Source organism: Nipponia nippon, unplaced genomic scaffold (assembly GCF_047370975.1).
Source record: "Nipponia nippon isolate SJK-2023a ecotype South Korea unplaced genomic scaffold, ASM4737097v1 scaffold_4, whole genome shotgun sequence".
NCBI classification, from domain to species: Eukaryota; Metazoa; Chordata; class Aves; order Pelecaniformes; family Threskiornithidae; genus Nipponia; species Nipponia nippon.
The window spans coordinates 124,337,732-124,352,840 of record NW_028262358.1 but is presented as its reverse complement, the minus strand read 5'-3'; the positions used below and the strand labels follow the sequence as shown (position 1 = coordinate 124,352,840).

Genomic DNA, 15,109 nt, shown 5'->3' with positions numbered 1-15,109 from the left:
TTTCAAAGTGTTGCGCAACCAGCCTAACAAAAGGAAAAAGGACTCAAGCAAGAGGCTAGACTAGATCACAAGAAGAATGGAAACTTGAATTTTACTTTGGACTGAGCACAAGGCCTGTCCTCAGCAAGTTCTCTTTAACGTTGTCAGATCCAGAGAAGTCAGCCTGAAAATCAACTCCTGTTGCGTTTACTTACTGCTTCCTGTTACATGCTCAGTTTGGTCACCAAACTATGCATGCAAACCAGCATCAAAGTGACAAGATAAGGGTTGATGAAATGCTGAAGATTCGCTTTAGTACTAGGAAAAGCAAAAGCTCAGGAAAACTTATCTCTGCATATCCCCTACCTCCTCCCAAAGATTTTCTCACATCTACTTAAACAAAAAATTTAACAGGGATGTAATTCTATCAGCACAACACTGGAGTAATTTTTACTTACTGTGTTGTCTTCCTCACAGTCCTTCCATTCCTGGTAAAGATCCCTCATATCTACCAGGCGATTCTCCAGCTTTTCCAGGGACCAAATCTGTTTGCCTTTCCCTTTCCTTCTCACCTGAATAGCAGGCTCACTGAGAATTGCGCCTCTCTGCAAAACAATTAAAGAGCTATCAATAAGGAATTCATGTCACAACAATGAAAAAATAGTTTAAAACAATAAAAAACTGAGAACATCTTTGGGAAAAGTTTGGATTTTGTTCTTTTTTTATCCTAGCTTGAGCAACCAAATTCAAGTGTGACAGGCTCTGAGTGAGGCTGTCACAGTATATTCGTGTTCAGTTTAAGTGGAAAGTCTAATCACAGCTACAGGCACTAGTTCCCGTGGATTTTCACCTTACATAAGTGTTACAAATAGGAACATTTGAGCATTTCACAAATATCCTCAAGTTACAGCAGGCCTGGAGTTCCAGCTAAGATTACTACTGTCTGCAACTTTCAACTAGTGCAGACACTTAACCCTCCTCACCATCCTGTTTCTAGATGTGCCAGAAGACTGCAAATTGCTCTAAAGCAATTGATAAAGATTCTAATCCTGGAACTACTATATCTACTGTACTAATGACAGCCTGACTATCACCAAATATTGAGCTGACCTCAATAACAGAAATAATAAGCCAGTTTAGGTAGCCAGTGTGAGACATAGCTGGGTTCAGTTTCCTCCTTCCAAAATTTCTAAGATGCCTGGAACAAATCATCCAAATCCTCTCTGCTCCAGTTCCTCCCTCTAAAAAGACCCTTAAGATCATCGGGTCCAACCGTTAACCCAGCACTGCCAAGGCCACCACTAAACCATGTCCCTCAGCACCACATCTCCCCGGCTTTTAAATCCCCCCAGGGATGGGGACTCAGCCCCTGCCCTGGGCAGCCTGGGCCAGGGCCTGACAGCCCTTTGGGGGAAGAATTTTTTTCTAATATCCAACCTAAACCTCCCCTGGCGCAGCTTGAGGCCGTTTCCTCTCGTCCTATCACTTGTTACTGGGGAAAAGAGACCAACCCCCAACTCGCTACAACCTCCTTTCAGGCAGTTGCAGAGAGCAATAAGGTCTCCCCTCATCCTCCTCTTCTCCAGGCTGAACAACAATGAGGATGACAGCATTCTCTCAACTCACTGGGATGATGTAAAGCCAAATGTCCACAAGGTGATGGTAAATACTTGAAATAGAGGTTACCTAACCTGCACAGATTTTATCATTCTGCAACAGAAGCAAGTGTGAACTTCACCAGTGGAAAGGTCTTGCCCCATAACATTTATCAGTCAGCTAGCACATTATAAGACTTTCACGGTAACAAAATAAGACAAGGATGTAGCATGCACTAACAGAGCCTTGTTTAATGCACACGAACAGACAGGCAAACCATCTACACCATTAAAGTCAGAATACGACAAATATGAATGCTGAGGGACAAACTTACTGAACAATGATTTAGTTCCATTAGGGCTACCTTACCTTACTGTTAGCGTTAAGGCTTGAAGCTGGGATCTGGAGGGTAACTTTATACTCTGTCCTCTTATCCAATTCCTCTCCGATAAAACTGGCTTCTCTCACATACAGATTGGCTTTAACAATCTGCTCTCGCAGCTTTCTCAGGCTGTGGGTCAACATTTCTTCTCTAAAAGAAGGGGATTTGGAGGGTGAGACAGAAAAAACCATGGCACATTCAAGTATTAAAACTGAGTGCAAAACAAACGATCATTTGACATGAAGGAGTCTTAACCTTCAGCTTTTTAACACGAAAATCAGGCAAATTAAATTACATTTCTTCTGGGCAGGAAAAAAAAAAAGATTATTTGCATTAATTTAGCAGTATGAACATTAGCATACTGCTGGCTTCAGAGACTTCTCCATGCATCTGCTGAACAGTCAGCTCTTGTGTGGCTTATTCCAGAGTTTCCCCACCACAGATGTGGATGTTCCACCTTACAGAGGAAGATTTATTCAGACACCATGACCCACTTGCTCACTGGCCTTCCTGGCAAGTGTGAGAGAGCACCAACTGTGCAGCACAGCAGTCGGGTACCACAGAATATTCCAGACACACAGCTAACAACTTGTTAGACTGTCTCAAATATTTTCTATTTCAAAAGTTGCTTCTCTAGCCATATAAATTAGATTTCTATTTTCTCATTACAATGTCTTTACCATACTCATTATTTTAGGGTACGTTTCATCTTCCTCCTGCAGCTGCTCCTTTTGACAGTAATACTGGAAAAGATGATTTAGAGGCTGAAGTAAATAACCTCAGTGCAATTGCCTAGGAAGAGGCGAAGAGGCCAGTGGCCCCTCTGTGATTATTAAACACTTTTTGCAATGCTCTGGATCAAAATTCTTTGTACCATCCTCTTACTCCCTTTTCTTTCTGCACTATTCTGGTTGCCAGGACCTGTCCAGGTCAGACAGATGGATGTGAATCAAGAGGAAAAAATAACCTTCCAGCAGCTGAGTCATGACCCACAGAAGAACAAACTCATATAGGAGTCCCAAAATTTCTTCCAACCACATCCTTTTTAGTCAAATTTGTTACCAATCAGGATAGTTTCTCCTGAACGACAAAGCAGGCACTCATTCTTTCTCATCTTTTCTAGCATTATAGGTCTGGTTTTTCTTACACTAATATTTTCGTTCTATCCTCCCCAACCCCCCGCAGGAGTCCTCTCAAAAATCTGGCAGAGGTGTGCAATGCAATTCAAATCTTGCAAAATTCACTAGCACTGAAGAACTTTAAATGAACACTCCTGATGGTCAGATTTGATTACCCACCTCTCCTCCGCCCACTGCCGTAAGCGCTGCTGAGCGCTGGGAGAATGGAAGGAGAACCTGTCCATGCTGCGGAAATGTTGCTTCTCTGGCGACAATCGCCTTCGCAATTGCTCCAGTTCATGTTCATACATCAGTCTCTGTCGTTCAAGCGCAGATCTCTTCTCCTCTTCGTGTTGCTGCTCCAGGCTTTGCAAGATTGACTGCATTGGATCTAAGCAGATGTTGAAAACAAAGAAGCTAGTACTTCTGGGGGTCAAATACCTGGTAACCATAAAATTAAATGGAAACAATCATGTAATGAATATGGGGCAGAGACAACGGACTTGGAAATATGAGATCTTTCCCATCTTCTGCTACAGATATGCTGGTATGACCTTGAGCAAGGCACAAATTACTAAGATTTGGTACTTTCCTTCCCCATTCTATATCTGCAGTTATCCACATTAGGGACTGCAGTAGCCACTGAAATCCAAGGTGAAGAACATCCCAGAGAGTAAACATAGTTAGCATATAAAAGGGGGAAGAGATTGTATTTTTGCTGTAATGCATATTAAAAGAATGCTGCTGAACTGTGGAGTAAAATAAACATCTACAGAACAGACTGGATGGATGATTTAAGAGAATTGAGAAAAGGGAAAGACCAAGCTGAAAAAAAACTTCCTCCCGTTTCGCAAAATAATGCCATTCTGGGACAGCTACATAAGACCACAAAAACTAAGGAACACGGTTTCAGAGATAGAAATCACTACAGTTAATACTCGAGTGAGACATAACACAAGAAAAATAAACAACAAAGTGAAAACACTTTGATTTGAGGCTGCAGTCCCACCAATACTCCAGTTTTGGCTTTTTCCTCAACAAGAACTGCCAAACAAAACATTCTGTGGTGGTTTTTTTTTTCCCCTCAAGTGCTAAAATGGCTATGATGAGTCATTCACAAGAAAAATTCTCCAGTAGGAAGTTACAAGAGAAGTCGTCTGTGGTTAAGAGTCCCTGAAGACGTAACCTCATATTCTGTACCTATTTCCAATAATTTCTGTTGCTTCTTACCATTACTACCAAGTGCCTTCATAGTGACTTCCATCTGGGCATACTCGTAGCTGAAGTTAATCTCACTAGACACTTCACTGGAATTGTCTCCATCTATGTCCAGCTGCTCCACACTATTACTGCATTTCATAGAGTTGTCTCGCTCTTCATCCTCATGATCTGCCTTCTTCTTCTTCTTTGGCAAATTCAACCTTTAAATAAGAGGCAAATTTTTAAAGAACTATTAATTGCTCAACTTCAAAACAAAGGGTTGCTTTCCGAGATTATTAAAATTAAGTAGATTATCCAAATCGGTAGATTTTTCCCTTTCAAAATTCGTTGATCTCCTGTGAGTGTCGTTTTCCTCAGGGTCAACAGGGCAGTTCAAGGCGAACTAACGAATCCGTTCTACACTCTAATAATAGAGAGTACCTGATATTACTAATCATATCGTTTAGATAACGATGAATTTTTTCAGTCGTCCCATATCCAAATAATTTAGAGGCAATAATGAAATTATATCCCACTTTTTATGCGGATTCTTCTTTCAAGCGTAAAAGAAAACAGTTAAGTTTTAGATGATCATTTAAATCTTTAAGGTATTTCAGACCAGACACAGCTGGTTTCGAGAATACAGTCTTTCACAGAAAACTTCTGCCAGTGATTCTGTCTGATACAGGAAGGTGTCAGGTATGGCTGGAGCTGGAATCGCAGGGAACAGAGAACACAGTGCCCTTTTAAGATCCAGATCACTGTATAACGTAGGTCAAAAATCTAACACCTTAGCTGCAAAATCCAGAAGGCAACCTATCCAAGTCAAAGCTTGGGTGTAATATTTTCACTGTGGAAGCGTGGAACTTAATAATAACATGGTACCAAACCACATTAAAGTTACTACCTCAAAAATTAAATCTCTTCAGTGAGATAATAGTACTGATAACAACAGCAAGGTCCTCAGCAGCAAGGTTACAGTCCCTTGAAAATACAAGAAGTTAAGTCAACCTGCTGCTCTGAAACTAAAATCACGCACAGTTGCTACGACATCTAGCATTCAAGAACAGCCAAACATCAGCATGGCCTTTATAATCCCAATGAAAAACAAATCGCCGCCTCCTGCAGCCTGAATGCTCCACTGTCATCTTTCCTTATACCTTAAGATAAAACAAAGCTGGCGCAAACTTACAATTTCTTTAATATCTTTCATACCTGAAGAAGTGGTTGTTTCCCCACAGTATTCTGTCTCCATGATGTAGCTGGATAGGACACATGACAGCAGAACCATTTACGAATGTCCTGTGAAAAGGCAAAAATATAAAGCAAATGCATCTATATAAGGCTTAATTTTTTTTCCAGTACTACTTTCTTGATTGTAACTAGTTAAGGCAGGAGAACAAGTTTATGGATTGCAAACAAGCAAAATATCCCCAGAAACTTCATTCACCTACCCTGGGCTGTTTCATAAACTCCTCAAACTCAGCTTCTTTTGATTGCTTAAGCTTACCAAGTTCCATACTTTTGGATAGATATTACGACAGCTATGCCTGGGGAGTATAATTAGAGCTTAAAAATGAGGGGCCTGAAAAAAGGTGATGTCACTGGAAATAAACACTTTTCACGCTAGTTTGAAATGCAGACACAAAATAGAAACATTTGAATAAGACATCAGAGAACTTTGCTATATAAATAGCTTAAAGACAATAAACTAATTAGAATAATCAGAAACTACTTTTATTTCAGAGTCAGATTAAGTCTGAAAATAGGACCACGGGATAACTCAAAGTTGAAGGGAATCTCAGGATGTCATCCAGTCCAATCTCCTGCTCAAAGCAGGATCAACTACAAATCAGGGTAAATGTGAAATTCTTGAATTTTGTGTATCTAACAAATTATTGGAGATGCTGACGATGCATGTCATTTTGTGATCAATTTGAATATACCATCTGCTTTTCAAGTACTGCTACTTAATCAAATAAAGCAACAAACGCTTCAGCAGCTCTTTGCATATCAACAGATTTCCTAGAAAATTAATGCAAATTTTGATAGAGTTACATCTACACAGGTGCAAATCAGTGAGTATCTACTTGCTGAAAGCATATGCAATTTACTCATCCTCTCTTTCAAAACTTAGACTACAAACACCATCACTGAGAGAAATCTCTTTGGAACGAAAGATATGCGTTGACAGAGGGGTAGACGACAATTAAAACAAAATGTAAAAGCAGGATACAAGAAGTAGAATTTTCTTACTTCAGACTACATGGAAAAGTTCATTTTTTAATTATCTTTTTGCACCACTAATCAGAAAATACTAGATAAAACTACAATTATTATACAACTGGAGCTGTATTTTATTCCTTTACCTAGTATTTTTTTGAGGTGTTAACATAACCTGTCCTTCTGGGGTGATGTCTATAATGCAGTGTTCAGGAAGAATTCCCATTCCACACAGCTGGATATCTTGAGAGTTGTCTGAGCCTATTAACGTGTGCTCCTGGGAAAAATTAATTAAGATGTTAGCAATGGATTCCAGAAGTTCACTAGTTCTAACTCATCCATTCTCCTTCTGGATATATCTTGTGCAAAATTTGAAAGCTGTTCAATACTTCCCTTAGAGGGAAAAAGGAGAATAAAACATTGCAAGTAAATCCTCGCTTTGTCTTACAGTTACGAGTAGGGAGCACTCAGGAAAGTTCACAGGCAACAGTTCAATCCGAAGATGAAGAGGTTTCTATAACTTAATTGTGGAATTCAGCGCCTCAGGATGTTGCAGAAGCCAAAAGTATAAATGAGTTCAAAGAGGAATTAGACAGGTTCACGGTGGTTAGACCCACTGCTGTTACGCAGGTTCCATCCAGATCATCCAATGGTTTAGAAAATTCCTGAAGCACTCGAGGCCTGAGGGATTTGGCAGAGGAAGGATCACTCCACACATGCCCCAGTTCATCCACCTCTTTTTTCAGGCATCTCTGAGTCATTTTTGAGGAACAGCTACAATAGTTTAGATAAGTCAGACCAAGTTGTTCTTTGGTGCTTGTAAGAACTAGTACATATGCAGCTCAGCATTAAAGAGAATGCGGGCAAGATATTTACTCTGAGAAGTAAGAGAGTTTAATCTCAGAATTGCAGGCAAAACAGGCGTAAGTCATTTTATCGAAAGAATTTCAAAGCACGGGGATTTCTACAGCAAAATTCTCAACCAACAAAACGAACTTGCATTATTAAAAAAAAAAAAAAAAACAACAAAACATAAAGCCTAATCCAAACACACAAAAAATCCCCCATGCAATGGGGTTTTCTCTAGAAAAGGAAAAAAGCACAGTACCACCTGAGACCTTCCTGCTGGTACTGATGGGCCAAGGCCTGTTTTCTGAGCAGGCTGTGTCTTCAGCGCACTCGTCATGCGTTCACAACGAACGCCACAGAAGTCGGCTCTGCTTCAATAGCTGCCAGTGTCGAGGCTGATTTGGCAGCTTGAGTCACACTGTGGACACCTACGTGCAAGGCGCCTGGAAAGGATTCAATTCTTCTCCCAAAACCTCAGCTCAGCTCTTTTTGTCCTTTTTAACTTTTTTTTAGCAGATTCAACATTGGAAAAGCTCTTTCCCTCGCTTTCATCAAGATATCACAGAGCAACTATGACTGATATAAAAAGGGATCGCGTATTTCCTAAGACCGACTAAACCAAAACCATCTTTCAGCCTAATTGCTAATTCTGTGGGTGTTTTGAGAGTTACTATAGACCACTTCAAAGAGAAGAGAATGATTTAATGTGACGCTCAAACTGCCAACGCTCTTACGCTGCTAACTTTTTAGAACTTGTATTCCAAAATGTGACTTAAAAATGGTTGTATCTCATTTCTCCTCCTGACTCCAGATCACGTCTACAGTTTGTTAAACTAGAATCAACTGCTCAAATGTTTCAGCGCAGAGTCCAAAAGTCACATTATGCATTTTACATGACATCAGCAGAAGTGCTAGGGCAGAACAGAACTTGATTTTCACTCCTAGCAAGTTGCATGAAGAGGAATAAAAATGCATTTTATAAACTGAAGTCAGTACTACACATGTAGAAGCAAGCTGATTACTGATATACCCAGATAAAATACTTTTCTGGGTAAAACCTTGTGAAAGCTGGCATAAAAAAACAGAAGACAGTTTATAGTAGAGACAGCATCTCTAAATTTCTTCTAAAAAACAAAACAAAAACATAAAACCCCCAAACCTTCTTCTGATACAAAGAATTAAATTTGAAATAAAAAGGTTGCAGTAATATTATTTTTAATGAGGCAGTATCAGAGAATGCTTTAGATAGGCATTTTTATAATATCCTCTAAGTACACCTCTGCCAATGGCCCACTTCTATTAAAAAAAATAAATAATTTATATATAGATCAGTATTTATTTTTACCTTTAAATAGTATACCAGAAGTTCATTGAGAGCTGGATCTGCATTCAAATTAACCAGGAAGCACTTATTATCCCCAACTTTTATTCCAGAAGACTGAAGAGATATGCCAAGACTTTCCAACTGTTTCTGACGCTCCTGCAAGAGAGTAGCCATCAAAAAATTAAGCTGACTGATGTACAGCCCTTCAGAAACGCATTCCTATCTGCCAAAGCCACAAGACAAAATGATGGGCAGCTACTTCTGAAAAAGGTAACTCTTCTGCAATAGATTAGACACCAAAGCCTTAGTTCTATCAGGCTCTGATCAGGGTATCTGTAATTTCTCTTGTCCTTCCACCTCTGGTCTCAGAGGGCTACGTGCTATGGTCTCAGAGTTGCATCTTCCTAGGGAAAAAATGAAAACAGCTGAGCGCAGCACACTGCAGTACTGTAGGAGCTTCTCCATGACCTCACTGGAACAGCAAACCGCTACCACAAAGACATCTCTAGAGCCCTTTATTTTCTCTTTTGAGCTAAAAAGCAACAAGTTAAGTTAAATCCCTGCCAAGTCAAGCTCCATGTCTATCTTTTATTCCAGAGCAATCAAAATGACAAAAAACTGGCAACCTGCTATTTAAGTAATGCAAATAACACTTCCTGCTGAACAAGAATAGCAGCATTTTGGATGGTGTTTTGTTCTCATCAATAGACTTCATAGAATTCAACAACAAAGCATTACTGTGCAAAAACGTACATCTTTCAAAGGCAAGTGTTTGGGTGAAGACTAGAGCAGTGAAAGAGGAACACTAAACATTTCTGACTTAAGAACAGAAAGGGATTCTTCTACAAAAAAAAAATTGAGGTAGAAATGTTGAGAATTGTTCCCAGGATCATACAGAAACTGAAATGAGACTCACTAGCCACAACAGTGAACGAAATAAAAAGTAAACATGGGAGGCCTCTCACAGAATTACTAGGGGGAAGCTGAAACAGGGGAGAGTAAAACAAGTAAATAAAAAAAATACAAGAGACCTGCAGGGGCATCCTTAAAAAAAAATATCTAGCAGACATTATACAGGAATAATGCTGGAATGTTTATTGAGGTTCTGACCTCCACCTACCACTCTGCTTTGTATTTAAAAACTTAGTATGTCATACTATTCAGTATAATTCTCCCTTCAGTATTGGAGTTGTACCAGGTCTAATCAAGATTAAAACAGCAAAGAATAGCAAGCACAACTCCCTCTTGATTTTCTGTACCCTGTCTCCCCACACACTCACAAAACCAACATAACGTCCTTGTAAGGAAAAGCTGCGTATGTGTGCGTGTGCGAGAGAGAGAGGAAAAAAAAACAACAACAAAGAACAGAGGAAAAACTGCAGTGTGATGTCAAAGATCTCTCTTCCGATCATCAGTGCCAGGCTCTGAAGTTCACATAATTCCTTATTATCTACAGAGATGAAGAACGTGTTGCCCAAAGGAGGACTTGGCCCACAGTCTAAATCTCTTAGATTTAACTTAAAGAAAATGAGCCAGTTTCTGTTAACTTTTGCTCAAGACCTAATGTTAATTAACTTAAACATTCAAAATACATTAAAAGGATGTCAAATACTCACTGAAAATGTGAAAAATTGCCTATTCACACAGTCTTTAAGGCTTTGAACCCTTATTGCCGCTCCATCTACAAACGGCCTCTTCCATTGCCCTCATTCTTTATGAGGAATCACCCTTTCCTCAAAGATTTACAATTATCTCTCCATCCTACCTGCCTACCCTGCTACAATTTGACAGACAGATGTTGGTGGATGCTGGCCAAAAATAAAATCATTTGACAAGCCATGATATGAATGCCTTTAACGTTGGGCCTCCATAAGCCTACTGACGATGGCAGAAGGTTCTTTCCACTGGCTTCCAAGGGGTCCTGAAACAACCTTATACTGCACAAACACTAGCCCTCTCCTCTGAAAAAAAAAAAAAAAATAATTAAAAATCACTTTTTCTACTGCTGCAAGGCTCATGAAACTCCCAGCTCTGAAACATCAGAACATGCTGAGAATTTAGAGACAAAGAGGAGGAAAGTTAAAGCAAGCAGCTATGTGCAAACATCAAGGCAGATTTAGTCTGTAGCGTTGAACCCATTACTTCAGTTTTTCAACCTCCTCGCACACTCAGGGTTTCTATGCCTAGAAACTGTTGTGTAGGATGAGAGCAGAAATTTTTATTATTATTATTATACACCCTTACACGCAGGGAGGAAAATCCGTGGTACGAATCTGCATTGAAAGCCAGGAAGCCCTCGTAGTCACAAGCAGCGCTTCTTACAATGGATCTTTAAAACGAAAGTCAACACAGTCTCTTCTGATTGTGTCATCTACAAGAGGGCTTTGTATTGAGGGCTCCGTTTTCTCCGTATTTATTACATGCTATTCATCACCTTTCAGTAGTCCTCCCCCTCAGAAGCTGCCTACTGCAAATATATACATCAGCATTTGTGTGGTAAGAATTGGAAGTGTCATGCAATAATCGTGGCGACCTGCACAATTTTTCAACGTAACCATCATCTTCAATTATGGTCTGAGGCCCTAAATATCAGTGTAAGAGGTATTAAAACACACAGAGATCCTGAACAGTTCTGGTTTTTAATATTCTGAATGCCCTTTGCCTTGTGGATTGAGGCACTCTGTACATAACCTTGTATTTAGCACTCTCAACGCTCCATCTTTCAGCACAGACAACAATTTTACTGTCTGAAGAATATAAAATCCCTGTAATCCATTCATCCATGGATTATTATTTTTTTAAATAACGTCTCCATTTGCATACAGTGACAATTTATTATTGTCATTGGAATAGCAATCTGGGAGGTACCCAGCTATTACAGGAATTAAGTGAAGCTTTTCAAAAGGGCAGTAAGCTTGACCTACTTACCCATAAATTTGAGGAGAGATTCAGGCAATCTCTATGAACTGACAGACAAAGGAAACAAACCTATTTTTCATAAGGCAGGGGGGGGAAGAGAAAGCAGCAAACCTGTGCTATCTCCTCAGTTTTTCTTAATTTTTCTTCCCAGGTCACAGTCATTTCCTGAATCAACTTTTCTGATTCCTCCAATCGTTCTTTCAATTCTGGTGATTTCATAGCCTGCGGAAATAACAGCAAATAAAACAAGAAAGCTCGTTGTGCTTTGTTTTTTTCACATCGCTGTCACACAGATGGGGGAAAAAAGGAAACATAACATTACTCATTTTCCAAGGCATACTTATCAGTAAGTAAAGGTTTTTTTAAAATACATATTGCATATAAATGCAAAATTCATCGAAAATAGTTTAATTAGTTTCGAGTACAGATGCTAAAGTGGAGTTTATATACCCCAGTGCAAACCAATTACATGATACTGGCAGATTTGCACAAAGACATTCAAATGCAGACTAATCTCATTTCTATACCAATATGAGTATCCCAAACGACTCGTATCTAAAACAGTCGTGTTTCTCAGACACTGCTGATCTGGCTAGCCACCCTAGTCTCAGCTTGCTTTCCCTCAAAATGGCAGTTAACATCTCAGTCACTTACACTGCCATGCCACCAAAATATTTTTATCGTTTGTTTTGATATGGCCTGATGGGTGTGATTTTTTTTTTTCTTCCTGCAGCAAATATCAAGGCACTCGAGGTGTTCTGGTTATCCACCTCTATACACGCATTTTACACAGTGGGTATCAAAAGAAGCCTTACGATGTGTTTCCGGACACTGAAACTCAATTTTCTTGCTGATCCATCACAGCTCTAATTTTGTTTTGTGAAACAGTCCAAGGCCCATGTTCCACCCAAGGGGACTTGAGAATAAGCAGATACCCCCACTGCCACCCATCAGACACTCCAAAAAGTGAAAGAACATCAACATTTTCTTAGTACACGTATTTACTTCCTCCGGTCTCGGTACTGGCATATTCCTCCTGTATTACCTTGAGCAGGAAGCCTGTGGACATCCTTACGTCATTATTTAATTACTGCTAATGAGATGAAAATGGTTTTGGCTGGTAGGTATTTATGCAAGGCCAATTAAACAATGCAAGCATCGTTCTCCATCAGATATTCCCTTACCACAAAACCCAAAATTCCTCACAGGAATCCAAATCAAACAGAGTGGCTTCATTACACTGCGGCTTGGTCAAGAAAAGGAGCAAGGAGTGGAAAATCCTGTTTTAGGACAGGAGTTTCCTCTGCCTGAAGACACAACAGCCTATGAACTGTCAGCTGATGTGTCCCATGTAGTCTTTTTCTGGTTGAATATCTCAAATATCTAAATACAGGGTAAAAAGGAACATGAATTCCACCCAGGAAGGAAAGTGAAGCCAATGCAATCTCCAGAACAAAGATTTCTTATGACCAATAAAACATGATGAGTGCAAAGGCTCTGGACACTACGGAGCAGGACAGCAAGGTGAAGCCCTGTTACTCTCAAGATCTAAGTCTCGTCTGTCTATTTGTAATCAAAATTACTCAACATTTTCACATGCTTCAACTGTAAAATGAGCTAGGTAATTCTCCTCACTCTCTACAATGCTTATAAAACCAACAGATACACGGGCCCAGATTCGCACCAGACCAGCCGGCGTGCTTCTCTGCTGGAAGCAGTTAGTTTAAATTCCCAGCTGAGGAAGGACAAGCTGGTGGTCTTGGCACAGACAAATTAAAACATGGGATATTAATCTCCACAAGAAAAGATCAAAATGTGGGGATTAAAAAAGAAAAGGGGAAAAGAGGATAATACCTTATTCTTCTGGGGAGGAAAAAAAAAAAAAAAACCAAACCTGTCAAGTTCTGTTCTTCCTTGGCTGTTTAGGAGAGAAAAGGATGCTGACACTGAAAAAAAACCCCAAACCCAAACCCCACAACTTGGTAACCTCTGTAGCTGGAAATGAGCTTTGAAAATGTAACCTGACTGTCATAACAGGTCAATGCTTTTGTTCACTTAAAAGAAGTTATTTATGCAAATTTCTCTAAGAACAATTAGACGGGCTACAAATGTAATCAACTGACAAGACAACAACTGTGGGTTTTGACCCTTACCGTGTAGCCTCTCCATAGCCAACTACAGCGTTTTTTCCATGCTTTTTGTCAATGGCACTGGATGACAACTAGGGTGGGATTGCAATACTTGGAAATGGAAATATTTATTACTTCACATTTAGGAAACACTACTTCATTACTTTGGAAAGCTGCCATTATTTTGGCATTAATGCTCACAAATGAAACAAATAGGGAACACTTGCATCTCTCAGAGTACTGTTAAGTCTGTGGTTCATATTTTGGAGGAATTTTTAGATATTTAACTTGAGATGCCTTAAAGAAACTGATATACACTTATTGGATGCTTAGCATATTAAGCAGCTCAAATGAGAACAGTCCAAAATTCACTAGTCATTTCTCATATCACAGCCCGCATTCCCTGCATATCTCATGAGGCAAATACTGTAATCATAATTTTTCTGAATTGCAAGACAGACGGATTACATCACCATTGCTTTTCCATATTTGAGGACAAAACTCAGAATTACACTAGTTCTTGGCCTTCATCTAACATTTAGACCATGCTCCTTTCACAATTTCATTGAGGCAGCTATGCAGATATTCCTAATATTGTCTAGCACCTGTAAGAGATTCAATTTAGAACAGTTAAAGCTTGTAAGCAAGCATTAACTGAATTCACATCTCACAGGATGTAGCCACATTGAATTCTTAAAATACACCAACAAAGCTCTGCCTATAAACTGCACAATCCTAAGGCTCCACCCCTATTCCTGCCTCCATGTCCCCTTGCTTTTGATTCGTATCTCTCAATAAAACCAAGATTGCTCAACGAGATGTTCAAACAGAACCTGGTATCTCACATTATCACCCGTGTTTCAAGACTGACAAACAGAAAAACAGAAAGAAGAGATCTAAAGGGAGACTTTAGATGGTATCTCCCAGATACCATGTAGTAATTCTTTGTGGCGTTCATTTTCAAAAGCCAGGTAAGAAAGTCCTGACAACGGGGTTTACAGGACTTACTGGCTAGTCAAGACTAAAATTTGTACCTCTGCTTTTGTGAGCTGTTCTCGCAGCTTCTCCACTTCCTCACGGAGCTCCCGAATAATGCGAGCGTTGGGGTCTTCGTTCACCACGGCATGATTAACGATGTTCTTGGCCCGATCTGCATACCTCAGTGTTGAAAGGGTCTCATCATAGTTGTCTGCTGCCGGGCTTACTGTTGCTACCATGGCAGTCTTGCTGTTACCACCAAGGCTGTCCTGGAAAGCAGTAGAGGTTATAAATTAAGAGAGAAGGTTCCTTTGGTTTTAGCCAGTCAATGAACTTAGGCAGTGAATAATAACCTAGGGCTGGGAGTAGATGGGGGGCAGCTAGTAACAGGAGCATTTTTGTCAGAGCTCCT

The 15,109-nt window shown here is 39.8% G+C and overlaps 1 protein-coding gene across 2 annotated transcripts in view; it reads right to left on the bottom strand.

Moving 5' to 3' along the window:
• The window catches only part of KIF13B (kinesin family member 13B), a 131,785-nt gene that overhangs the window by 51,524 nt on the left and 65,152 nt on the right, over positions 1 to 15,109 (bottom strand). For both annotated transcript variants that reach the window (XM_009467372.2, XM_087774768.1), the window contains exons 11-19: positions 14,754 to 14,966; positions 11,702 to 11,812; positions 8,693 to 8,827; positions 6,645 to 6,775; positions 5,491 to 5,577; positions 4,306 to 4,496; positions 3,256 to 3,466; positions 1,945 to 2,107; positions 438 to 584 (exon numbers count right to left, since the gene is read on the bottom strand). In XM_009467372.2, the coding sequence (XP_009465647.1) occupies positions 438 to 584; positions 1,945 to 2,107; positions 3,256 to 3,466; positions 4,306 to 4,496; positions 5,491 to 5,577; positions 6,645 to 6,775; positions 8,693 to 8,827; positions 11,702 to 11,812; positions 14,754 to 14,966 (1,389 nt within the window). The remainder of the gene's footprint in view (positions 1 to 437; positions 585 to 1,944; positions 2,108 to 3,255; positions 3,467 to 4,305; positions 4,497 to 5,490; positions 5,578 to 6,644; positions 6,776 to 8,692; positions 8,828 to 11,701; positions 11,813 to 14,753; positions 14,967 to 15,109) is intronic.